This window comes from Chionomys nivalis, chromosome 11, assembly GCF_950005125.1.
Source record: "Chionomys nivalis chromosome 11, mChiNiv1.1, whole genome shotgun sequence".
NCBI classification, from domain to species: domain Eukaryota; kingdom Metazoa; phylum Chordata; class Mammalia; order Rodentia; family Cricetidae; genus Chionomys; species Chionomys nivalis.
In genome coordinates, this window is record NC_080096.1 from 44,515,122 (window position 1) to 44,542,290 (window position 27,169).

Here is a 27,169-nt window from a genome sequence, read left to right on the forward strand (position 1 = left end):
GACTCGGAGGAAGGGAGAAAGAGGAAGAGAGCTGCCTGGACCTGGTGGAATCCCTGAAAGGCCACTGTTTGGACGGCCAGTTTCCTTGGCTGTGTTCAAGAAAAGCAGAGTCTATGGATAGGAGGAGCCGTTACTAATAGCAGTTCTTCCTGGCCTCTCAAAGCACAACTTCACAGAAACATCCTTCAGAACCTGCCCTGCCCCCTGCCAGACTTCCCCAGAGTAACCTTTGTGCATTACTAGAGGCATGTTGCAAGCTTCTCCCTCAGCGCTTAGGTAAACAAAGGCTAGGGATCTTCATGCTGAACATCAGACGAAGAGATGTAACTGTGAAGACACACAGTACCTGTATACCTACTGCCTGCCAACAAGAGAAGTAGCCCCGTTCCTTCTGTTTCCTGTGTCCTGGTGACTCTCCTAAGCAGACAGCAGAAGAGAAAAACAATTCTACCCCATGTCCCATCCACTGAGAGTCTATGCAGAGATGACTGTCACAGGCATGGTGGCAAAATCGCTGATGAAATCCTAACAGTGATGACTTAAAATGCCTTATGTTGAGGATGCCAAAGAAATCTTGGACTTAATGAATTAGTGCATAACTGTTAGTACATGCCTGCTGGTTATGATTATTTTTCCCATATTTTAAAGTGTTTATGTTAATAATTATTATAAAGAATAATTATGTTTGTTTTTCACTTTACTTTTTGAATGGATATCAGTCTGAAGTTAGTTTGGAGGTAATGCAAGTTAAATGTATCTAAAGCCCAGATACATGGAAGGATTTGACAGGGAAGATTCTCAAAGCCTCTACATCTCTTCATATCCCTAGTGTCCCTTCTTATTATTAATATCACTTCTAGGGCAGCTAGAGGGTCATAAAGAAGGTTTTTCTCCCCTTTTCTTTTGTAGTGCTGTGCCTCAAACAGGCAAGGCATGCAGTCCACCACTGAGGCACACCCAGCCCTTAAACTGTGGTCAGCCCTTCCTAAGACTCATAGCAACAATAAAGGCTACTATTGGCCTGCCATTATCTGAAGCAGGCTCAGGTTCATTAAGAGGGAAGTGGTTTCCTACAATTTCTTACAATTCTTTCATTTTCTTCTAGGGAGGTTGGTAATTACTTGTCAAATCTGCTACAAGCCATGATTTACAAACTAACAAGATGCAAGCTGTTTTCTTACATGTCTTTCAGGAGTTTTACCCTGAGAGTGCACCATCAGCTAGAGTACTGGTCTCGAGGCAGCTTTAAGGACTGATTCTGGTGGAGGTGGCTGCAGAGGAAGGAGGCATTATGTACAAGGGGTAATTCCCATGCATTGTTGTATATGGGAAAGGAAGCCAGGTAGCAACTCAAGGCAGATCATGTTGTGGAATGATTTATGGAGAAGACTGAAATGCTAGAAACTTCTTGAGAGCAAGCAAGGTTGACCCAGAGACAGCCATGTCACAAGCCAGGGGCATGTGAGGTTGGACAATGGTAGTAAAAGCCAGTATTTACTGAATGCTTCGCATTAACAGTGAACCCATGGCTGGGCTTTGATCCTGACTACAGCATCCCGAGAAAGGTGTTGTTATTATTCAGTTTCCAGAGAAGGAATGCAAGACTGAGGTTATAACACATTGTGCTGATGTGGTAGCTCCAATCCTGAAGGGTTATTACAGAGCTTAAACAGCGCTTGCACCCATCTTTCAGACATGAAATACACCTATTTCACTTCTCCCTTATATTTGTAACTGTACATATGCATATGTAAATGTGTATTACAGAATACACTGATATAAATTAATGGGGTTTTCCTTTCTAATATCTAGGATAAAGCCAACTTAGTTACAGCAACATCTACCTATGGTATATGACTACATATCAGAATGCTAACACAGCAACAATTAATAGTATTCAAAGACGACTATCTAGATTTAAATCACTCCTATTTCCTCCATTGCCCTCTTTGGTTAGTGGAGGAAACAGGCCAGGACACTGACGGGCACCTCCAAAGCACACTATCTCCTTCATAACAATATTCTTTACACGTTAGTGCCGCTGTCAATTTGATGCCTGACTTCTGTGCACTGTGAAGGCAGGGACATGCTTTTGCTACTGACTACTGTAGCCCAATAGCCGTCACAGTACCTGTGCACCCAGCAGGCACTCAGTAAATAACCACTGGCTGATTGAGCACAGGCAGCATCATGTTGGTAACAGACGTAAGGTACAAAAGCCAAGTTCTCCAAATTCGATCACTGCTTTCCCTACCTGACGCCTCCCTATTACAGTTATTAAGCATGACAAATCTCCGCACAAACATAGCCATTATGATTAATTTTGAGAACCTACATAAGACATGTAAGAGAATCCTGACTCCTTCCATGGACAAAATTGTAAACAAGCTAGAGGCATTTACATGCTGAATCTATCTTAAAGAGTATGTTAGCCAAATTTTATATTATTGGCAACCTTTTTGGACAGCCAATTCCTTAAACATGATTTTTATATTCCCAAGATTATTATGGGGTAGGTGGTGGACTTAATTTTTTTCTCAAGAGTTCCCGCTACATGGAAAAGAAAAATGAAGTATCATATAGAAATAACTCTCTTTCAATGAAGAAAGAAGTACACAATTTGATACCCAATTATTTTTAAGGCTTCTGTGAATCATTTCATGTTTATTTGCTGTGGGCAAACAAATATAAACATCCCTTCAGTCTCATGCACAACTTGGAGTTTTCATGTGTGAGAGTCAGGAGAGGAAAAGCAGAAACAAAGTAAGATGATATAATAGAAAAGTATACACATTCGAGAGAGTGTGAGGGGCAGCAGGTTGGAATGGAAAGGAACAGCCCATAATCACCATGCAAACTTGTACTTGCCATGATAGCCATTGAGAAGCTGGTGTTTGTCTTCTGCAGTTTTCCTTTCTAGTGGTCAGGCTGTTGCACTTGGAATGTCACTGCGTCTATCGGACAGACATTGCCATGGCTATGAATGTCACTGTGTCCACCCGACAGACATTGCCACGGGTATGAAAAATAGCAGAGAAGATGGCAAGGCATCTAGGCCCTTAAATCATTTCTACAAAAACATAGCTGTTGAGTGACCCATTCAAAATTAATCACTGGTTAAAAAAAAAAAAAAAAAACGCAATGGAGCAACTTCCATTTTGACTGATGAGTGCAGACATACCCCATAGCTAAAACTTCCTGTACATGGATGCAGAGCCTTTCATTCTCAACAGACTGCCCTAGACTTTTGAGGGGGAGGAGAGTTGAAACAGGGTTTCTCTGTGTAGCTTTGGAGCCTGTCCTGGAACTCGCTCTGTAGACCAGGCTAGCCTCGAACTCACAGAGATCCACTTGCCTCTGCCTCCCTAGTCCTGGGGTTAAAGGTGTGTGCCACCACTGCCTGGCTTGCCCCCAGTTTTACAGTCCATTTCCTCTCGGACTTATTCTTCATGGATGGTGCACAGGAACCTTAGTTCTTCTTCCTAATCATATCACCGTTGGAGATTTCTGCCTCCTGATTAACAAAAGACTTCTCCCTGGATCTCCCCCAACCAAGTACTAAACAGGTCGGACCCTGCTTAGCTTCTGAGAACAAATGAGCCTGTGCAGAGTCAGGGGTGTGACTATCAAAGGTTCCTTACGTTTAAAGGTGGAGTCAACTTTCCCTCCTTGCTATCCGTTCATGTACAGAGTGTTGCTGCTTAAATGCTGTCTTTGAGATCTTCAAAGTAGCATCAAGTCAATTCATTCCTGTTTCCTGGACTGTCTACCTAACTTCTCCCTGATTCTAAGTCTCAATGTCAAAGATGCTGAGACCACCCTGCTCCTCAATAAGTCCTTAAAATTCACCTTGCGCAAGGCTTGCATTTCAAATTTCTCCTCCAAGTGTGCAAAGCGCTTTGGAATATGGTCTTGATTTACTTGCCCATCTCCTCAGACATTTGTCACTCGCCCAGGGTTTATCAGCGCGGAGTGCAAGCAAGGAGATCCTCATCCCACTCCTGCTCAAGTTACTCTTAAAAACTGGAACACTTGGCTTTCCGAATCCTGGTTCTTCAATGTCAGCTGGGGCGAGCCCCTTTTCCTCCAAGAAGATGTTCCAGATTCGTTCCAGTTAATCTCTGTGCTTTTCTAGATTTTTGCAGTTACCCACGCACTTGGTACAATGTGCCTTAGGGGAAGTGCTGCATTCCTGTCGTCTGTGTGTTTCTAGAAAGCAGACACCATTTTGTTTGATTGTCATAATTCCACCAGAGGGACTTACGTCCAAGACGAGCCATGGAGGCAAGAAAAACGTTAGCGGATCTTTAGCTTTTTCGATCTGTTATTCATGGGCTGTTTCTTCCTGCCCTAGGAAAGTGTTTAACTCAAGCTTCAGGTTTCAAGGATGTCTCCATGAAGGAACCCTTCATCTAGGGCTTATGGCTTTGTGCTCATCCTACCCTACAATTGAGTTCTGCACACAGGCAAGAGTGATGAGTCCTGCCCACCCAGGTTCGTCTCCTCTCTGAGGAATGAAAGTTTCAATCTGCCGTAAAGCTGAGGTCTCCTTTGCCTTCGGCGTATTTCCAGTTGCAGACTTGGCTCAGTTTCTTTGGAGCACAACACAGTCCAGGGACCTGCACTTGGGACCATCATGATCCTCAAAGGAGGAAAGCACACCACGGGACTGAATCTGATGGAGACAAGAAGATCCTGGCTTAGCTACCACCAAAGAACTAACGGATCAATTAGAGAGAAGAACAACACCAGATTTGGTCACTTCTCTTAATTCTTCTCACCCAGTTTGAAGATAATCTCAAAGTTTGAATCACTGAAATCTTTTTCAGGTGATACGGTACTTTAATACGCCAAGAAAAGGTTGATTTTGTTTGGTTTTTCTCTTTCTTTCTTTCTTTTTTTTTATTTTTCGAGACAGGGTTTCTCCGTAGCTTTTGGATCCTGTCCTGGAACTAGCTCTTGTAGACCAGGCTGACCTCGAACTCACAGAGATCCACTTGCCTCTGCCTCCCGAGTGCTGGGATTAAAGGCGTGCGCCACCATCGCCCGGCTGGTTTTTCTTAAACCAAACTGTTTATCCTTTGCATTTTGAAGACTAAGTGACAGTAGGTGTTCAAGATGGGGAGGTTTTGCAGGGCTGCTGGAAGCATCACTCTTGTGACTTCACTATAATTCCCTTGTGAAAGGATTTAATTGCGGACGTTGTGTTATCTTGAGGAAGGCATCCAAATTCCCGCACCTCTAATCACGGTTTGAGATGCAAATAGTAAGGTCACCACTACAGGTGGCGTGAACACCCTGAGCTGTGGTACTGGTGTGTTAGCTCAGAAGTGAACTGTGATATGGGTTACCCATGTAGTCCTGCAGCCCCATTACCGGAAAAGGCAGGAGTACCTAGATATGATGATGATGGTGATGATGGTAATAATAATAATAATAAATAACTTACTATTTCACTATCCAGGTATGGCCTGACTGGTATAGAAGCTACCACTCATTAAACTTTTCCACAAGCATTTAATTAGAGAGATTCTGACATGAGTTCTGGACCTTCATGTCTGCTGAGGAGCCCTTATACACATTTGGCCTAGACATTCAAACAAGACGAATAGAACACAGCCTGCTGACCAGCCATTCTGTCTGCCATTCTGTCTGCAGCATGTCCATGTTACAGTAAACATGAGTGAGGTAGGGCGATGCCTTCAAAGACCAGGAAATCAAGCCAACATCCAAACATCCACATGCTCATGCTGAGGGATTTCCAGACCCAGGCAACTCGTTGACTATGAAGAGAAAACGGGAACTAAATCCTCGGCAGATTTCCCTGGTAGCATGTTTTGCAGATTCCAATTGCACTTCAATCTTTTAAAAAAACAGATTTAGTGTGTTGAAACAAAGAAACATGCTTTGTGGGCTTCCATTATTATTTGAAAAGATTGTACAATTCGTATGCACGCCACAGTCAACACAATCTCAGAAGGGCGAAGATTAAGCTTTCATTTTGAATGAAGACAGACTTGAATTGCTACTTTTTATGCTCCTGCATTGTTCCACTGTCCAGATAGCTCGATGCTGTGAGGTTTTCAGAGGAAGTACTCATTAATCTTAATGTGTTATTGATGGAAAAGGGCCTGAGTTAAGTGGCACAATCAGAGGGCCCCTCCCACCTGAAGAACACTGGGAATTAAGCAAGGCAATTATTTCCCAGAACACTGTCCACACCTTTCAATTTTCCTTTCTTTAATGACTTCCAAGTGAGTTAATCAGCCTTCCCAACCTCTTAGAGGTTTTTATTACGAATCAGGGCAAATAAAAGGGAGTGAGTGAGGTTGGGGTGTAGTTCAGCGGCAGATTGCTTGCTCAGTGGGTGAGAAGCTATAAATTCAATCCCTAGAACCACGAGAGAGACAGAGACAGACAGACAAACAGATAGGAGACAGAAGTGTGGGGGGAGCTGAGTGTTATCTACATGCAATTAGGGACACTAGAAAGCCTGCTTGCATTGGTGAGACATTCAGTGTACCTTTTCACAGAGTCAACGTAAGTGCAGAGAGAAAAGAAAGTCTTTTATTCCAGAGATGACCAAAGTCCTTCCAGAAATATATTTTTACTCTCTGGGGTCTAATCAGGGTATAGAAAAGAACCCGATTGGATGACTGGCCTGGTGGGCGGAGTCAGAGTGGGAAGGGTGGGAGAGGAGGTTCCAGTGAGGCACAGAGAAGCTGTGTCTGGGAATGACAGTCAGAGGGCTGAGGGGAGAGAAAACTCTGCCCTGAAGATGAGACTATGTCTACAGTGGGCTGAGGGACTAAGGCGGGGTGTCTCTCACACGGTTTTAAACCCACACTCTGCCTGGCTGTAAGGCTCTGAAGAGCTGTCACCCAAATCTCATTTTCTTCAGCAGTGACTTGTGTATAGAACTCAGGTGTTACCATACTCTTTATTGCCATACTTCTCCCAGTATGCTCCAGTCCCCACCAAGTCTTAATTTTCTTATAGAATTCACTACCATCTCCACATTATATATGCTACTTATTTCTCCATTTTTAGCCCCGCGTGCTAGAACGTAAGCTCTGTGGCCACAGGTATATTTTTGTTTTTTTTCTTTGCTAGTGTAGAGCGGCCAGCGCAGACCTCAACGGATGTTGTTGAATGGGAGAATCATTGCTTAACAGTTTCTAGTATGTCAGACACACAGCAAGTTTTAGTTATGAAATAGTTAAGCTGAATGAACCCTGTCTGCAGGCACTGATTCCAAAGCACTGATTCTGAGTAGAGCAGAGGAAACAAGTGGAGACCGAGGCAGCCTGAGATGCCCTAGAAAGTTGGATGAGTCACCCCCAAAGAACCTGTGAGGGATGGCACTTGAAAGTGAGCGTGATTAAAAGGAAGTTGCTGGCACTTGGAGTCTATAGATCAAGGCGGAGGGAGGTCTAGAGGTCAGTGATCAATGGTAATAAGGAGGGAAGCCAGTGGAACGATTAGATAGATGATCGATGAGTGCTGTCTAGAGTCAGGTGGTTTTGACTGGCAGAGCAGAGCCGTGAGAATTTAAAGCTGTCTCTGGTGACACATGGCCACAGGAAAGTGACGAACAGTCTGTGGAGACAGCCTCTGAGAAGTGTTGGTCCTTGAAGAGAGCTGGGGTGCAGTTAGGGAAATGAGTCTAACAGAGAAGCTGAAATGTAGGGAAGGGGTGCTGAAGATGCCACGCCAACAGGAGGAAGAGGAGCGTGCAGGGTCACAGAGGATACGTGACACAGGTGACCAAGATGGTCTGAGACACAGGGAAACTCATGCCGGCAAGGGTTTTTGCTGTTTGATTTCCACCCCAGATGCAAGATGGTTTTGTAGTCTATGAAGTCATCCAAGGAGAGAGGCGGTACGTTTTTTGGAAACACCTTGACATTAAAAGGCACTACGGAACTGAAATATCTATTAGGCACCCGATTTGCTACAGAAATATCATTCCCTTCCACCTGAGGATGGTTGATGCTGAAGGCAGATATACTGTGTGTATGGTGTGTGTGTGTGTGTGTGTGCACGTGAATGTCCATGCAGGTGTGTGCCCATGTGTATGGGTGTGCATTCACATGGCTAATGGTCAATGCTGGGCATATTCCTCAATTGCTCTGCACCTTACTTTAGAGGTTAGGGTCTTTTCTGAACCCGGAGCTCACCATTTGGTAAGACTGGCTGGCCATTGAGTCCTTAGATCCTCCTGTTTTCACCCCTACAGTGCTGGGATTACAGTGTGAACTGTGACGCCTAGGTTTTGAGGCAACTGTTAGGTCCTCATACTTGTGTGGTAAGTCTTTACCGGCCGAATCCTAGTCTCAGCCCCAGGATTTTCTTCTGGTTGACTTAAAAAGTCCCTAGCAAGAAACCCTGTCTCAAAAAGCCCAAACCACAAACAAGTCACTAGCATTTGAATCATGTTCCTAATAAGCGCAATGTAAAACATATTAATTTTTTAAATAAAACACTTACAACAGATATCTTTAGAAGCATTGGGAGTCTTGTAATATAGGACCCTGATCTAAGGCTTAGTACCCCATTTGTTAGTAAGTATGAGGTACTTCATGTCATTTCCAACTCAATTTACTTATCAATGTTCATTGGTTACTTGATGGACTGGTCAATGACTTAAATGTTGGCGGAGTGACTATCAGATCCTAATCATCATGAAGAACAGAAAATCAACAATGAAGTTATAAACACTACAGAAAACATCATTCAGAAGTCAGCAAATAAATGAAAATCTGCTTAGAACAAGCGAAGATCTGGACACGAGAACTTTCATGCTCTTCACTCTCTGGATGAAGTATTGAAGAAAAGAATAATTAGTAAGAATAAGTGCGAATAAACATGAGCGTCCTCGAGACTCTGTTGAGATGCTATTCAACAGAAGGTGTTGAATTCTGTCCATTTGCAGCACAAATGGTGAGGGGAGGCCATAGTCTCCAGGAGTTCTACAATGCAGACATTTCTACATCATTTTATCAGGACAACAGAGGACAGTTTTCGCAGCCTTTTCAGGTTTCCCTAGGTAAAAGACTGCTCGATACATATGATACACTATTACGTCCATTCATTTCCTGGCTTGCTTAGCTGAGTGCAGACTTTGCTACTGACTGAGATGAACAGAGTTAGAGCCTTGGCAGGTACAGGTTGGGGCTGTGCTTTAGGACTTCCAACCCATCCCAAAGCAGCAGCTTCTGATGCTCTACGGATGCACCCATCAGTAAGAAGCAGCCTGGATGTATTTTGTCTGGATGGTTTTGGACAGGTTCTCTTTAGCATGGAGCTTGCTACTAGCCCTGACTGGCTTCAAGAGCATCAGCAGGCTTGGCATGCTGGGATTACAGGAGTGAAACAGTCCAGAAGTCTCACCTGGACCCTTTCATTTCTGCTGATTGGAAGAGAAAATTTAGGCAGTCAAAAGTTTGTGGGCTTAGCATATTTCTTATTACTAAACTAAGGTCCTCAGGTGATAAAGTCACGTGGGAAAAGGCATCCTCTCAGGAGCATCACCTAGCATCTGTTTTATGTCACACCAGGAAAAGACTTCAGGACTTCAGAAAGGCTTGAGGTCAGACCATGTTTTCTGCACCTGTGCAAACATTAAGGGCTTCTGTCTTATAAGGAAAATTCATTGTTGAGTAAATTTTGCTGTTATATTTCATACTGTTTTATATTTCAGCCATTCTGATTTTTAAAACACACACTCAAGTTACTGTTGTCTTGAAACACAAAGACAAGTTCAATATTGATATTTAATTCTAGGGAGAGAAAAATCACACGCACACGCACACACATACACACACACACAAGTGTGCATGCTCGCGCGCGTGTGTGTGTGTGTGATTTTTATATATAGCTTTTGACCCCGGAATAAATTTCACTATTTAAAACTGTACAATGTAAGACCTTATATGATAAATATCTATGCATAAAATGACTGATTAGGTAAAGTACTTAATTCTCCTCTTCCACTGGTAATTTAAGTGTGCATTTACTCAGATGTGTGGCCTGTGAAGATGAGTTAGAAGTCACACACGGAACAGAAAAGTGTTAACCCTTAATGGAGAGTATAACAAATGTCAAATATCGAGCCTCAAAACTGGACATTATTTTTATGCATTTCTCTTAACCTTCTGGAATGGCAAGTTCCACAGTAGTTGCCCATTTTACTGCAGTCATTATGGTTGCAGTTCCCGGGGAAGCAGAGCAAGCCTTCCCCTCATGCTCCTTGTCTCTTCTCCTGTTTCTCTGACCCCCCAACCCCATGGAGCATTTACACACGCAGGCACACACATTTACAGTTCACAGGACTGGATTCTCTCTCTGGAATGTCAGGCTTTCTAAGTTAGGCTAAATGTAATCCCAATCCCAACTATGCTCAAGTTTGCCACAACACACTTGCAAAAGGATTAGGCAAGAGCCTGGTTGACAGAGTCAAGTTCCTTAGCCAAAGAAGGTTCTGTTTTGTTCTGCTTTTAATTGGCCGTCGTTAATTAAGTAACCAATGTTTTCTGCAAATCAGCTTTAGTTTGTTCAACATGAAAAATTGGAGAAGAGATACCAACCAAATTCATGAAACGCTTTTCTTTAGTACTTGATGCTTTCCAAGTAGCCATAGCATTTTTTAATGGGGAAAGCAAAACCAGAAGTTTGAGGAAGGCTGGGAATTTTTTTCAATGAGAATAAAAAACAGCGAAGGAAGAGGAGACTAGAAATTAGAATCTGGTATGCTATGCACTACTTACCTTCAAAAGTCAAATAAAACTTTCCTCTGTCAAACCAAACGAGGGAAGGCTGTTCATTCTCTGTTTGGCCAGGAGTTGAAGCGGGATGGGGAAGGTTAAGGAGAGGGAGAGAGAAGGACACGATGTGAGTTACAGAGCAGGTCATTAATCTCACTACAGGGAAGGGCGGAGGCACTGCATGCCGTTAGCGTGCAGGAAACAGGGAAGCCTGGGAGTCTGGAGTCTTTCGTTTTGTTTCTGTTTTAATTGAGCAAACAAGGCAGAATCAAAGCTATGGAGACTGGAGGGATGGACACGCGTGGAGGTAGCTTGAGGCTAGGCACTTGTATGCATGGAGCAGATGTCTTCCTGGCCATGCAGGGGTGTTAGCATAGTTTAACTGCATTAATTTGGGCAAAACTGCCATTCAGCAATTGCTGGATCCTTTTTGTCTTCAAGGTCACCCCCTTGCTTATTGGCACAACCTGGGGTTGAGGTTTATAGGCAACATTTGCTTAGCTTTTCAATGACAACAGCATTGCATTGCATATCGATTTAAAGTTCACAGACGATGTCAGTGATCTCCCATCCCTCTGCTGGTATCACCTTAGGTGTCCAGCCACAACACACCCTTTACATCTGTACCAAAGAGAAGAAAGATTTCCAATGGTGCTTCAGCAAGTTTTACATTAGAAAGCAGTCAACAGATTCTGGGCACTTAAATGATTTCTCCCTCTGAACTTTGCACAGCAATGACATCTCACCTGCTCGGAGGAGCCTTTTCTCTGAGAAACTGTCATGCAACCTGCTGCTTTATAAGTATGTCCACTTAAAATCGGTTCAGTGGCATGAGTCCCACGATGGACGGGACATGTCCAGGGTGCATCTGAGAGGCACGGGGACTCATGAGGTGAGGAGCATGTCCGTGAAGCTTCGAGCATTCAGATGGAAAATGGCTTGGATTTTGAACAACTCTACGTATCTAGATACCGCTCGGCTAGCACCGTACCTGCAGGCGTGTCACAGCGCCTTTCAAACGAGGGCAGTTTGTCATAAAAAACATCATCTTCCGACACTACAAACCAAAGAAACGTAAACGAATGGAAAACAAAAGCACAAATACAAATTCCAAATGAAGCTGAGAAGCACAGTTTACTGACCGAGGCGAAAATGATTTTCACGGAAAAAGGAAAGAATTTAAGACACTGGGATTCAGGTGAAGATATGGGAAGCGATGAGCTTATTTGAGATGATTCTATGAGGAGAAACTGAATCAAAAAGGAAAAAAAGCATCTGTCAATGTGGTGGGAGTCAGTTACAGAGAAGGAGTTAGACCCTCCCACCTTCTGAGGGAGCCACGAAAGGCTCAGCTTTTCTTATGTGAGAATACTTCACTCCACTGCAGTTCTCAAGGGGCCAGACATATGTCCATCAACATGAACCCCAGCATAGCCATGACAGTTCAATGAGATCACCCGGCATATATATTCCCCCGGGAAGAAAAATGTTAGCTTTTAACCTGTCCACAAAACAGCAGTATAAATCCGGGGTTCCTGCACGCAGGGTGCCATTTTAACTAACGTGTACCTGCCTTTGAGAAAGATCACTCATTTTGAACAGTGTGATCATACTGATATCTTTGACCATGCTTCCAACTGCGGCTAGATGTAGGTCTTTGGAAATTGGCCACAGCTTTATGAGCCGAGACACCGATCCTTAACTATTTCTGATCTTTACTCTGTCTCCTCACCAAACAACAAATACAAGGAACTGTTTTTAACTCTTGTGTGATTAGAAAATAATGCTTCCATTTTTAAAGGTGCTAGCACAACCTTCATAGATAATCAAATAAAATTAGTGCTGGAGAAATCTATCCTCATAGTAAAGAAGTTAAGGACTGAAATTAGGATTCCAATAAATGTTTCATAAACAGATGCTTTGGAAGTCATTCTAATATCCTGATGGCTAGACGTAGGGTATATGCCAGGGAAACTTTCCTTTTTCAGTTATTGGCATTCTAAGATTTAAGGAAAAAAGTGTGTGTGTGTGTGTGTGTCTGTCTGTCTGTCTGTGTATGTATGAGTACGCATATGAGTGTGTATGTGTGTGAGTCTGTGCACTGTGGGGGAGCATGTCTGTGCTGGAAGAGGGCACTGGATTCCCTAGAGTTGATATTATAGTTATACACCACCTGATGAACTAAGTTTGCTTAGTACTAAACTTGGGCCCTCTGGAGGAGCAACAGGCACTTCTAAACAAATTAATCAACTTGTTAATCAATATATTTTCATATGATTGGGTGTTTTGCTTGCCATGTATGTTTGTGCATATATGCTGGTGTCCTCAAAGGCCAGAAGAGGGTGCTGGATTCCCTGGAACTAGGTTTTCAGATGGTTACGAGCTGCCATGCAGATACTGGGAATCAAATGCAGCCAGTGCTTTTAACCATTTAATCATCTCTCCAGCCCCAGGTTTTACTGTACTTACAGCTTCCTCAGAGGTGGAATAATTTAGTAATAATAATTTAGTGTTCCATTGAATGGGCATAGTAGATACAGACATTTCACAAATTATAGCATTTTTCGTTTCTATGCAGGCTAACTGAGCATGCATATAATCTGCCCCCCCCGAAAGTTAATAGAATTTAGAATTGCTACCCACATTGGAGGAAATATTCCACATTGCGCTGCTTTAGAACGAGTCATTTGGACTCAAGTTATGGACCGAAGAAAACATCAGCGTCCATCTAACACTAACTCTGTTACCTGGAGATGGTTGCTTTTTACTCGCTACAGATTCCTGCCACATGAAAGATGCAAATCAGAAAGCACAATTGCCAGGGAAGGATTATAGCTAACAGGGGAGCCAAACTGCCTGCCTTGCCATCATCCAAACAAGCAAACAAAGAAACAAACAAACAGGAGACTTCTCACAGTCACTGAGATACGAAGCGAGTACCAAAGTGGGGACTTGCAAGGAGAGATAAGGCCCTGTTATCTCTTCTGCTACCTCCCATCTGATTCTTAGGACTTTAAACACTTTCTTTGCTCCATTAGTGGCGATAGATTTCTCCCTCCCCTGAACTGCACAGCGCAGGTGCCGTGGGCATTCTCTAGCACAAAAGCCGTCACCGGGTTCCCTCCCTTTGTTCTAGATGTGCATCTTCTCACATTCTCAGCGTTCTAGAATTAGAGGGTAGCACGGGCAGTATGGGAAAAAGAAAAAAAGTGCACCCTGACGCGTGTGGAAGCCTTTCGTCTTTCTTATAGATAAAACCATGGTGTTCTTAAAAATTGAGGAATTCCTAAGTTAAAAAAATATATAGCTATTTGAGAACTCTTCATTATTTGAGGGTAGGGATACATAGAAATTTCTATCTTCTTATGCTGTATTGGGCTCTCTACCCTATAATCACAACTCTTGTGAAGTTATTGATACTTAAAGTTCTTTATGGGTGTTTTCTTATATGAATTATTGGGTAGAGAGTTTTGACTTGCTGTTATTTTATTTTTTGGAGAAAGGGTCTATGTAGCCCAGGAGCTTGTGATCTGCTCTGCCTCGGCCTCACGAGGTGCACTACCAAATGTGGCACAGATTCGCTTTAAAAATTTTAGTTCGTGTCTGACTTTGAGATTGGCTTATCAGTTCCCATGGAATTGCTCTAAGAACAACACAGAGGGCACAGGGAATGGCAAGAAAGTGTTGTGGAGGTGGGAGGGAGCTTGCTGTGAATTTTCAGCCTTCCCTAGTCCACCTGTTTCCAGTGAGTTGTCATTTTAGGCAAGGCAGAGCCTTTGGAGAAAAGCAGGGACAACACACAAGGCTGGCTGGTCATGCAGAAGCAGAGTGACTTCAGAGAGAAATGGCGGTCATGTGACCAGGTGGTGAGGACTTCAGTGGGCAGATGAACCCAAACCAAAACAACAGAACCTAACGGAGCAGATGGGGGTGCTCCTCTGAAGGAGGCATTATGACCAGCTTCCTATAGGGGTCTATCATCTTTTTTCAAGTCCTCCGTGGTTCATCTTGAATGAACACACACTAGGAATGATGAGGATCAATGTTTCTGGTTGTAATTGGAGGTTCCCTGTGTGTTAAGTTTTCTCCTTGAGTCACAGCGAGCTGAAAGAACGTGCTGGATGGCCCATCTGAGGCACGGTGTTGTCACTTTTTGAGCGACAGCTCTGCTGTAGAATGCCCTTCTGTATCTTGTAAACATGTTTTATTGTCATTGGTTAATAAAGAGGCTGATTTAGCCAATAGTCAGGACGAATAGAGCCAGGTGGGAAATCCAAACAAATATACGGGGAAAGAAGGTAGAGTTTGGGAGATACCAGCAGCTTCCAGGGAAGCAATATGTGAAGTAGCAAGCCACGAGCCTCGTGGGAAAATATTGATTAATAAAAATGGGTTAATTTAAATTGTAAGATCTGGCCATTAATAAGCCTGGCTAATAGGTCAAACAGTTTGTAATTAATATTAAGCCTCAGAGTGGTTAACTTGGGAGTGGGAGTTACACATCTCACGCTTCCTTCTTCATCCAACAAAGCAAACTCAGACGGAGTGTGTGGAATAAATGATCTTGAGGAAGCTTAACACTAGCACACGATTTGAGCAAGTGACTGCCCAAATCAAGGAGAGTAAAGAGACAGAGGGCGAAAAGGGCTAGCTACTGCAAAACATCAAAAACAAAGAACCAGAGAGGAATGAGCTAACATTAATATGCACCGAAAACCAGGAAGTCTCAAATTATTCTAATCAATACAGAAAAAAGAACAGAAATGGCTATATAAACAATGTTAAAAATCTGTCTATTAAGAAGTTACATGAGCTGGAGGTACATGTGACTGTCTTGAAAAACCAAAAGGAAAAAAAAATTACATGAAATTGGGAAAGGGGCTACATTTTCAGTTTATTGACTTAACCCAAATTGAAGGGGTGTGTGTGTGTGTGTGTGTGTGAGAGAGAGAGAGAGAGAGAGAGAGAGAGAGAGGAGGAGGAGGAGGAAGAGGAGGAGGAGGAGGAGGAAGAGGAGGAGGAGGAGGAAGAAAATGGCATGGCTTAAATTATAGAATATACGATAAAGCTAAAAAGTTTTCTTTATGGTTCTTAGAGGCACAGCTTCACTTGTTCTGGAGAAAATGGGCAGTGGTTTTCTAGGAGAGCTTTTGGATTTTTTTCAAATGGGTGATTCTGTGGTGTGCTCTTCCATAAGTGGTGGCAGGAACTGACTGGTTGAGCTGAGTGATTGATTCTCCCAAGCAGTGCGGAATGGGCCAGCTGGTTTACAGCACGGGAGAACGGGGGACTGAGGTGATACAGGGAAAGTGTGCTGGGAACGTTCCAGGTCAGGCAGCATGCAGTAAAGGAGAGAGGCAGTGGTTGAGGACGGGAGGAGGTGATGGTGGCGAGCCACCCTCTGAGCGGCCATTCTCAACCTTCACTTTCATCACAGGGTGTACAGGGGCACCTGCTGAAAATGATTGCTTTCCCCCTCCAGGCAAAATGGACCACAAGGACAGAAAAGCACTAGAAAAATAAAGGTTAAAAAATTCTCACGTGTCTCAATGCCAGTGCCTGTATTTGTTAACCTCAGACAACCAAAAATGATGAAGAATCTAAAGTTTCAAAACAGTGAACATTCCAAATTTTTTTTTAAAAAAAATATTTCTGATCTAAACATTTTCTCTCAAAAGAGAATGCTTTTTGTTACAAGAGATATCCAAATATTAGCACCTTCCTAGGTGACTTCTTTTGTGAGTCGCTCTGCGTCGGACGGTGTAAGAAAATCCCTACAAGACACACGTGTTTCCCCATTCTGGAGACGGTGAATTTGTACGGCTAGAGTGTGGCCTCCTTAGCCGAGAAAGTGCTTTCAAGAGAAGAACCAGGTGATCGTAGCAAACACACAGCAAACACAGTTACGACTAGAAACAGGGCCGGGAAGCTCAGATCGTAAAGGGTAGCCAGTCAACAGCCACAGACACATGAAAAGAGAGAGAGCATTTTACCAACGGTGGGAGTGGTAGCTGCGCTCAATGAATTGGTGGACGATATTGAAGAAGTGCTCTCAGCCCGGGCTAAAGGAGCTATCGGAGGAGGACTGGAAGAGTGGATGGGTGGGCTAAAGGGTCTGGCCTGCAGGGGGAAGAAAGATGAAGGTTAGACACAACCATGATACGCTGGTTCGGCATTTTCAAACATTTATTACATTTTATTTACTTTGCGTACGAGTGTGTGTACATGCCATGAAGTGCACAGGAGGGCCAAATGACAACTTTCTACTAGATGGGCCACAGAGGTTGAAATCAGATTTTGGCAGCAAGGGCCTTCACGGCTGAGCCATCTTGCCAGCTTTGGTTTCCTCACCTTTCTTGGCCCTCAGTCCCAGATACGAAAACTCAGGTTCTTGATGGCCATGGTACCAATTTCCTGGAACTGGCCTGCACTTAAAACACAGCCAGTATGCTGGCATAAGAGCAGCCATAAACCACAGCTGGTGAGCTCAGGAGGCACTCCGGCTTAGACCGGTCATTTTCATGCCTCTCAGGAACGACACTGTTGTATGCCTCCACAGGGAGGTTTCGAGACAGAACCTGAGTGTTATGACGACATTTATTCAGTGGCTGTTGAACAAGAGTCACTGAGATTTACTTCTGCTACATGCCTCTGAATCGACCCACTGAGAAAACTATTCCTACACCTCGATCTTACAATAAGATCCAAGGAAGTACTGGTAGTCCACTTAGAGGCCACCGCTCTCTGTATTTGTATCGCTGAATTTCTGCTGCTGATTTATCCGGCTTCCGGGGTCAGAAACCAGAGTTTTTCTTCCTACCATTTTTAGACCTTAGCTTGAAAGCTGGGGGAAATCTGAGGGTGGAAAGGCATCCTCACATGACAGCGACTTTTTTTTTTCAGTTGGCCCCCGTGATGGTCACTTGTGCTGTGATGCTTAGACCTGAAGTTGAGATGGCCCGTATTAGGGGACTTGGGGATCTTGTTCTGAGCGTGCTAAGGCAGAGAGAGACATACCACATCGCCGACTCCAGGTTTTCCTGGCGGTAGCTTTGGCCGGGATGGAGGCCGGGGAGGAGGCGGAGGTGGAGTGGTACTGCAGGGAACTAAGGGGGTGGCTGGCCGCGCAGGAGACGATGCACCTGGAAAACAGGCTGAGCTTAGAGGCAGCGGGAAACATGGGTGTCCGGAATGCGTTAGCGCCGAGCAATGCCTGACACGGATGCGAATTTTTCTTTTTCTTTGCAGTGGCTTTACCTAAGCCTCCGTTTGCACAGAGCATTTTCTTTTTCTTTCAATAAAGAAAAAAAGGTACTCAGCTGGACTATGGTTGATGGCAGAAGCTGAAGCTATCACCTTGCTGTCATGTGACATCCAATGAAAGGTAAATCCTTGATCGAAGGTGAATTCGGGGGACTCTTGGCCAGGCAGTTGGGGTGGTTCATTTTGACAATGTACACATGGGACTTAAATACATTTTTTTCTTTTTAATTTATGTCCAAGATTTATGTCCAAGATGAAGATGAAAGTTAAAACTTGAAGGAAGATGAATACTTGTTAGATTTTTTTTTTTTTTAAACACAGGGAAGAGAATTATGCTGTTGACTGTATGTCAACCCATGAGTGATAACTTCATTCCTATCTCGAATAGGCAGTGTAAGCAAAGGATGTGGCACTACAGGCCAGGAGTCCTTTGTGTGTTGGGTCTTTATGACAGAAACACAGCAAGGGCTTCAAAAGGAGTGTCCCTGGGAGCCTGCTAAGGTAGGGTTTGTTACTGATGGTCTCTTGGGTGGTTTTGCAAAAGCTTCTTGGATTTACTTTTCTGGCTGCCCATGACAAGCATATGGAACACAGATGGTACACAGAGGCTGGCATGCACACTGAGCTCAGTGCTCAGGGACCTGTCTGTCCTCAGTCATAAGTCCGGGATGCATGGAGAACTACCTGGCCCCGAACCTTAGGAGGCAAAATCCATCCACGATCAGGCAGTTCTTGTTCACTTGGTTAGAACAGCTGGCTGGAAAATCACGCTTCAGAAACCTCCCCCTCCCCGCCTCCATAACCCTCCCCAAGCTGCCTCCAAACACCCCTCCCCTACTCGCTATCTCCACATGTCCCCGCTTCCACATTCCCATCCTACCAGTTCCCGCGCACCCTGCCACCTCCACATCCCCCATCTTACCAGCTGTCTTTATACCCATCCATCCCATCTCCACATCCTGCCCCTCAAGCTACTTCCTTTATGCAACAAAACACAAAACCAAGACCACTAGAGTCCGAGACCGACACCTTAGTCCAGATTTTGAGATTCTCAGGAGAACTTTGACTCTGAAGGGTAAAACCCATCTCAGAACCATGTATCATCTTAAGAGAGTCTCTGAGGGTGTACTTGGCTTCTCTTGTTTAAAGAATGAAATCTTGAGTGGGTCCCGACACTGTTTGTACCTCCTAAGTGTGAAGACACCATTACTACCCCTCCTAGATACCCTCACTTGCCTCTGCTAGTACCAAGTGCATTCTTTCTTTTCTTCTACTCTCACGTTGTTTTACTGAGCCAGGTAAGGTAGGGTTTGTTACTGATGGTCTCTTTGGTGGTACTAAGCTAGTACTTTCCCTGTGTGGCATCATCCTCACGCTTAGTCTTGAGAGTAGACCCTGCTTGAACCTCGGTGAAGACGGACATTCTTTTAGCTGTCCATGATCAGAGAGCACAAATGGTTTGCTAAGCCCAAAGCATATACATCTCCTGAAGCTTCAGATAGACTATGGACTGCCACAACTTGTATACAATCTGTTTTTATTCCAGCACGTGTACATCTTTTGTAATCTAAATGTCCTTAGTATTTGGTCAACACTCTTTTTAAAAACAAAGTATGGTTGACAGGCCCACTACAAAGATTCTTTTGAGTGTTAAGTAGATGTTATGCCCAGCATACTTTTAGAAGACAGACTTGTGAGTATAGAGATAGGAAATACATTCTTAAACAGTGCAGTTTTGTCAGGAAGGTTTCACGGGATTTTTTTTTTTTGGAGGGGTCCCAGGGGCGTTCCACTCAGCTTTAGGACTGTCTTGCTGTAGGAGTGTTCCAAAATATTTTCTCATGAACCTATTATCCTCTGAAGGGAGCTCAGGCAAACACCAGCTTTAGAAGAGAAATTCAAGACCCCTCTTCTAGGAATGCTTGGACTGAGGACGGTCTCCATGGCAATATGACTGAGTGAAAGACTGAATTTTGCTCCCAATTCCCCTTACTCAGCTGTGAGTGGGATCTTTTATCTCTCTGAAACTCTCTATACCATGCAAATGTACTGATAACAACCCAAACTGAACGTGCTTCTGAACTTGCTTAACACCAAGACGCTGTATAACACAAAGCAATTGATACCAAAGAGGGTGCTAACAGCTGCCTTGTGATGCAGGTATAGCTACAGTAATAGAAAATGCTATTAGCTGAAAAGTGACTTATTTTCCTTTTCCTTTATAGACTCCTTTCTTACGTCATACTATTCTTATCAAAGTAATGGAAGTAATAGATTATGTAGACAGATAGTCAAGGGATGCATAGAAACTAGAAGACATGGCCTGGTGGTAGTGGTAATGCCTTTAATCCCAGCACTTGGGAGGCAGAGGTAGGTGGATCTCTGTGAGTTCAATGCCAGTCTGGTCTACAGAGTGAGTTCCAGGACAGCCAGGGCTGTTACACAGAGAAACTCTATCTTGAAAAACAAAACAAAACAGACAAACAATAAAATGAAAAAAAAAAACCCAAACAAACAAAAAAACTAAAAGACATTGATAATTGATGAACCCCTGTTGGGCAGAACCACAAGGTGCAGCAGGGGATGTGCAGGGCCTGGTGAGCACCTAACGACTGAACCAATGCTCCGCATGCTTTTGTGACATTGATCACTGGTTTCAGGTGTAATGGGTGCAAGGTCATATTTATATATCGCTATTCTCTCTGATTTTCAATCATCCTTCCATTTTACCCTCAAAAAGCAGGTGTAAAATACCCTGGGAAACACACTGTTTAAGGCTTAAATTGTGAGCTCCAGGCAATGACAACCTGGGCTTGCTCTCGGCCCATTTACTGCTCTCAACCTGCAGTGTATTGGCTCTGGCCCTTCCCATGTATCTGTTTATGGATAGGGTTGCAGGCAGTGGAGGCAGCAGAGCGGAAATGGCAGAGTTTCAGGACATGGAATCCAACACATCTTCAGCAGATCTAGCCACGGCTACTTGGTGTGGGACAGTGGTTTGTATTCTGTCAATTAAATTTTAAATAAATGCTGATTGGCCAGTAGCCAGGCAGGAAGTATAGGCAGGACAACCAGACAGGAAGTAGAGGCAGGTCTAGGAGAACAGGAGAATTCTGGGAAGAAGGAAGCCCATTCCTCTGCAGTCCTGGCCCAGCCACAGAACAAGCAAGATGTGACTGCCTCGCTGAAAAAGGTACTGAGCCATGTGGCTAACATAGACAAGAATAATGGGCTAATATAAGTTCTAAGAGTTAATAAGAAGTCTGAGCTAATGGGCCAATCAGTTTATAACTAATACAGACCTCTGTGTGATTTCTTTGGAACTTAACAATTGCGGGAACCGGGCAGAACAGAAACCCAGACATCAGCTACCCATAAGATTTGTGAGCAGAGCCGGGCGGTGGTGGCTCGCAGAGGCAGGCGGATCTCTGTGAGTTCGAGACCAGCCTGGTCTACAAGAGCTAGTTCCAGGACAGGCTCCAAAATCACAGAAAAACCCTGTCTCGAAAAACCAAAAAAAAAAAAAAAAAAAAAAAACCAAAAAAAGATTTGTGAGCAGGGCCAAGTTAGCTCTTTGAGCTTTGGTCTTTGGTCTGTCAGATGAAGCTAATCACCCTTTCCTTAAGGTCAGTAATCATTTCAACCTCTTCTGATTATTTTCACGTAAACTTGACACAAGATACAGTCATCTGAGAGGAGGGTACATCAATTGAGAGAATGCCTTCATAAGACTGGGCTGTGGGAAGGCCTGGAGAGCATCTCCTTAATTTGTAATTGATGTGAGACAGCCAAGCCCACTGTGGGTGGTACCACACTGGACTGGTGGTCCCATGTCCTATAAGAAAGCAGGCTGAGCAAGCCATGAGGAGTAAGCCAGAGAACAGCACTCCTCCATGGCCTCTGCATCAGCTCCTGCCTCCAGGTTCCTGCCCTGTTTGAGTTCTTGACTGGGCTTCCCTCAGGACACGTAAGCCAAATAAACCCTCTCCTCACCAAGTTGCTTTTAGCTATGGTGTTTCATCATAGCTATGGTAGCTCTAACCAAGAGACAAGCCCAGGTTGTTCAAAGTCATTGTGTGTGTGTGTGTTGTTTAATATAGTTGAGCAGTGTGTCGTGTGTCAGTTTCCTGAGCTGGAACATGTCACTCTGAACCTAACTCTCTTCCTTCTCTGGAATCTACACTTGCTGCAGGCTAGCAACACGTTTCTCCTGTGCCCAGGCACATACTCTACACAGATACCAAGAACCAATGCCCGCCTTTCAGTGAAGTCATGCTCTAGCTGAGGCTTAGGAACTTTTTGCTTTATAGAAGTCAGAGTCACTAATTTTTAGGTTCCAACTGTTTCAGCAGCAAGCAACTCTTCTGAGTCATGCTGTGGCGGGGGCCACTGGTCACGGCAGCAGCCATCCATGCTGCATGTACAGTGGGCATGTTCACACATGCTTTGAGATGTCTAGGAAAAGCTGGTCCTACCAGGCCAAGACTCATGAAGAGCAGCATTCAAACATCTCTATGGTTGAGATCCCAAGTTTTCATTTGGGGCAGTTTGTCTATATGGCACCAATACAAGATGAAGTCACACATTAACCGGGACTTAATTTAGGGGGATGATAGTATAAAACTTTATTTATTAATGGGCTTCATTAGTCAAGTTCAGTCTTCTACTTACAAATCTAACCCCTCAGTGCAGCTGAATGCAGCTTTCTGTAGGTTATTTCATAAGAATTAACAGTCTCTGTTGGTAACATTTGAAAATAAAGTTCAAATAAGGACACAAAAGCTGCACACTGAAATAGTAACCAGACTCTCAAAGATTCCCGAACAGAAAGAGGAGCTGCCGTCTGTCACCAGATCAGTGGACAGCTAACTTAAATATGGCAGGTGACAGGTGGGGGAGAACATAGGTGAAGATCAAAGGCGCCCTATTTTCCCTGGCTGTGGATGTCTGCTTTGAGAAGTGCATGATGGCTCACCACGGGCTGCTGGTGATGACTTCTTGAAATGCCCTTTCTGAACCCTAGGAAGCTAGCCCAGGAATGAGAGCACATCAGGGAATGATGGAGGCACACCCTTCTTTTAAGCTGACAGCTAACATCTTCAGGGTTGCTGTCGGAGGTTGCTTACACTCTTTCTAGGTAAGCACACAGCTTGTATCCCAGACAAGCCCTTACAAGGTTACATTGTATGGGAGCAGCCACTTTAGCCTTCTAGGACTGGAGAGAGAAGCAGAGTTAGGTCTTTTAAGAACACTCTGGAGAGTGCCCAGCACTGTGTGGTATACAAGTGGACATCAGTAGTAAGGTGAGTTCAGTCTGTTGTGTGATCAAACTTTTCAGAAGTACCTGAAGGACATAGTGGTCAGAAGTACAGCTCAGGGCAGGATGCAATCTAAGTGTTTAAATGCAAGTCTGCAACCTCTAACTGTCTAAACAGTTCTTTTCCTCTGTAAAATGGGGACTTTTTAGTACTGAAGATAGGTGGCTGTTGCAAAGTTGAAGTAATGTATTTAGTTGTTCTATTATTGGAAAATAAAAGCTCTCAAGGTTCTTATGGCAAAGATGCTGGTTGGTTCTGTTTACTGCTCTGCTCCCCAAACTTAAGTATTGATTGTTTTTCTTTGTAGGGCCGCTGGGCTAAGCACACAGTTAACCCAGCCCATGCTGATGCCCTCAGGATCGTTCCCTTTACAAAGCATAGGTGCATTTGCCTACATAGCGCAAGCTTTGGAAGCCGCTCTGTAAAGAGGCAGCAGCGACGGGGTTAGGGCCGAGGCAAATGCCTTTCCTCTTGGTGACTTTCTAGATCTAAGTCCCTCAAACTTGGTGGCCTCTTTTCAAGCAAATATCAAAGTGGCACTCATGACGTCCTGGAAGATGTTGAGACTGAACCCGCATCAGAGGAAAAGGACACTGAGCCTCTGACCAGGTGACTGAGCAAAGGTGGAGTAAAGGGTTTGGAAAAACCTTAGTATAACTAGAAAACACAAAAGGCAACTTCAAATAAAGATGAAAAAAATTCAACAGGAGCGTTTGCATCCTAAGTCCCACTGCCTATCACCGTACCTACAGGTGGCTTGGTGACCTGACCAGTGTCTGACACGAGATCAGAGACCTGATCAGGTGACTTAGGTACCAGTGATAACTCATCCAGTGGTTGTTCCCAAGTAGCTCCCTTTCAAACCTCAGGCTCCTCCCCCACACTTTGACATACAAACCGTAGGGCCCTGGTGAGATATCTCCGAGGGGGTAGGGAAGAAAAGGAAAGAATTGAGACATTTAACCTATAATCTACTTGCTATGACATCTATCCTTCTAGAACTTTCCGGAATTCTAGACAACGACATCACAGCTTTCTTTATAAGGAACCAAGAGCCCCACCCCTGTACCTCCTAACTGTAGGGTACACATCAGGGCACTCCTAGGGCTGGGAGTGCAGGACAAGACACATCCACACACTTGGACTATGACTGGAGCATTCAATGGGCTAGAACATGCCACAGGGCCACAGGACACCAGACCAGAGGAGGAATGGCGGAAGCCCTACAGTCACTTGCCAGGCAGGAGGAGGGTGTTGCTCACAGCGCAGCAGCCACGGCCATTCCCCAGCACACCAAGCACACTCAAACAGTGAGACATACCACTGGTGGTCCCCGTACCACTGCCTGAGCCAGGTCCGGGGGACGAAACCACAGTCCTGTAGGTGGGTGGTGGTGGGGGAGGTGGAGTTGCTCTCTGTCCCAACCCACACTCTTTAGGAGAGGAGAGCGTTTCTAAGTAATCATCTTTAATGAAGGTCTGCTCAGCGACTTTCTTCTGGACTTCTTCTAAATTGAGCGGAGATGGTACATTGCGAGGACCAGGAGGCCCTGGGGGACCTGTGGAGCCTGGGGGGCCGGGTGGGCCTGGAGCTGGGGAGTCAGCTGGGATGTCTGATGCGGCTGGTGGGGTCACCACCTTTTCCCTTGGAGTCAACTCTGGAGTAACATGTTCCGGGGACGCATCAGAGAAATGGACCCACTTCTCTTCAGTGTTAACGGCAACGGACTTGGGGGACAGCACCGGGCCAAAAATGCTGTCCAGGTCACTGATGGATGGTAGTTTCTCAGTTTTGGCCTCTGTGGCTGCCTGGTCATTTCCTGTGGTTAAAGTAGTTGATTTTAAATTTTTATTAACTCTTACTGTTACTTGTATCGGGCTAGAAGGAGGGTGGAGGCAAAGCTTAGCAGGCATATGGTACCATGTAAGATGCCTCAGTGGGCATTTTTCATGATGCAGAAAGACCTTTACAGAGCTAAACACTGGAGGGAGAGGGTAGGGACTCACTTCAATAAGCGACTCATATTTCTATGCTCGCGTTACCCCTGTGGAAGGTAACTGCGGTAGAGCACCTCACTCTTGTTTAAAAATCTGAGCACAGTTCTGCTCTCAAGTGGAGCAGCACCGATCATCTGGAAACGGGAGTATCAGGGTCACTTCAGGCTCTGGAAGTGCAGCTACTCCAGGGGAGGGCAGTCCTGAAAACCTGGGCTGCTGAATACACATAACAGAGCCCAAGATTTGAGCCCCAAAAGCCAGCCCCATCTTACAGAGCCTCTCCAGTCTAGGACGCCAAACAGAAAGTTTGGTAAAACTAGTGATAGTCTCTGGTAATTGAGAAGGAAAAAAAAAAAAAGGACATCACATTTAGCTATAGATTTACTTTAAATACACCAGAAGCACAAAAAGATTATTAAGAAGATAACCCCACATAAATGTGTACAAACACAGCACACTCCATACACAACACACACAGGGGACACAGCAAGGCATTTGCTACTGATTGGGAATGTTATATGGATACCTGTGTAACAGGAGGAAAATCAGGAAAGCATCTTTAGAGTTTCTTTTCTCACAAAGCAGAGATTGTTTGTTAATGTATTTCTTTCTGAAGCATGATACAGAAAATTTTGTTTTGCTTACATAAGCAGTGAATTCTTTTCTACACGTATCAATAATAAGAAAATTAAAAATTGAATCCTTTAGTGAAGTATAAAATATTTGATAATTACAATTTGGAAAATGGTCCTTTTTTGTTTTAAAGCAACAATCAGGTTATTCAAATTAGAAACTGCTACCTGAATATCGGGAGGACATGCCCACACCTCACCTTACTTGTGACTTATGGTCTATAAAAAAAAATGGCTTGATATTTCCATAGTTCTGATTGGAAAGGAGATAATTTCCGAGGTGGCGAAGCCACAGATAAATGGGGTAGCCTTTTGCATGGCCGGCAACAATTTATGATTTTGTTGCTTATAGATTTCCCTGCAGCTAATATAATTCATGAGGCACAGGGTCTCCAAACAATGGAACCTGCAAATATCTTACTGATGATGCTTTCGACGACCCTCAATTGGGTTTGAGTCAGTATAGATTTCATAAATGACTGGGCCTAACTTTCTGTTTTTCTGGTAAATACCCCATTCTGTCTTCGTCAACCTCACCAGGCTTCAGGAACAGCCAGGCCTAAAGCTGCTACAAGGTTCCAAACAGCCACATTCTACGACTCAGGTTTAAAAAAAAAAATCACTATGACCACTTTGAATTACTTGTCCATTAAGACCTGGTAGATTATAAATTGCATGGATGCATAGTATTGATTGTAATAAAAAGGAAAAGCTGTGTCTCAGAAATGATGCGTCTAAAATAGTTTACAGCAACTCCTTGCCATATTTTATAATTATTATCACAGCCTTTGCAGTGAAATGATTAAGTATTTGAATGACCACTGGGGGAAATAATCGCCCCAACAGTTTACTGCTCATTCTGGGACCTACTTAAGCTTATACACCCTAAGCAATCAATCTTAGTTCTACCAGACAGCCTACTGGCTCTTGAAAGATACGAATTGCACTTCGAGACTACTCAGTTTCAAGTCATTCAAATGAGAGCCCACAAAGTGAGGGATTGAGTTAAATAGATGGCTTTTCATTTTGTGGCTACTTTATTCTACTTTGTAATCAATGCAGCCCCCATCATATAAAATTACATTTTTTAAAAAACTGTATGTCTCTGTGAAACCTGGGAGTGTACCTTACGGCAAGTCAGCACAGTAAGTGACCGTGACATTGAAACCCAACACGAGCCCTGTGCACCTCGG

At 44.1% G+C, this 27,169-nt stretch overlaps 1 protein-coding gene across 18 annotated transcripts in view; it reads right to left on the reverse strand.

Moving 5' to 3' along the window:
• Sgip1 (SH3GL interacting endocytic adaptor 1) overlaps positions 1-27,169 on the reverse strand; it is a 181,682-nt gene that overhangs the window by 26,641 nt on the left and 127,872 nt on the right. For 6 of the 18 annotated variants that reach the window (XM_057785325.1, XM_057785332.1, XM_057785331.1 and 3 more), the window contains 4 exons: positions 24,669-25,166; positions 17,784-17,908; positions 16,760-16,886; positions 10,770-10,829 (listed from right to left, as the gene is read on the reverse strand). In XM_057785325.1, coding sequence (XP_057641308.1) covers positions 10,770-10,829; positions 16,760-16,886; positions 17,784-17,908; positions 24,669-25,166 — 810 coding nt within the window. The remainder of the gene's footprint in view (positions 1-10,769; positions 10,830-16,759; positions 16,887-17,783; positions 17,909-24,668; positions 25,167-27,169) is intronic. The other 12 variants (XM_057785338.1, XM_057785342.1, XM_057785335.1 and 9 more) reach the window with 4 other exon arrangements.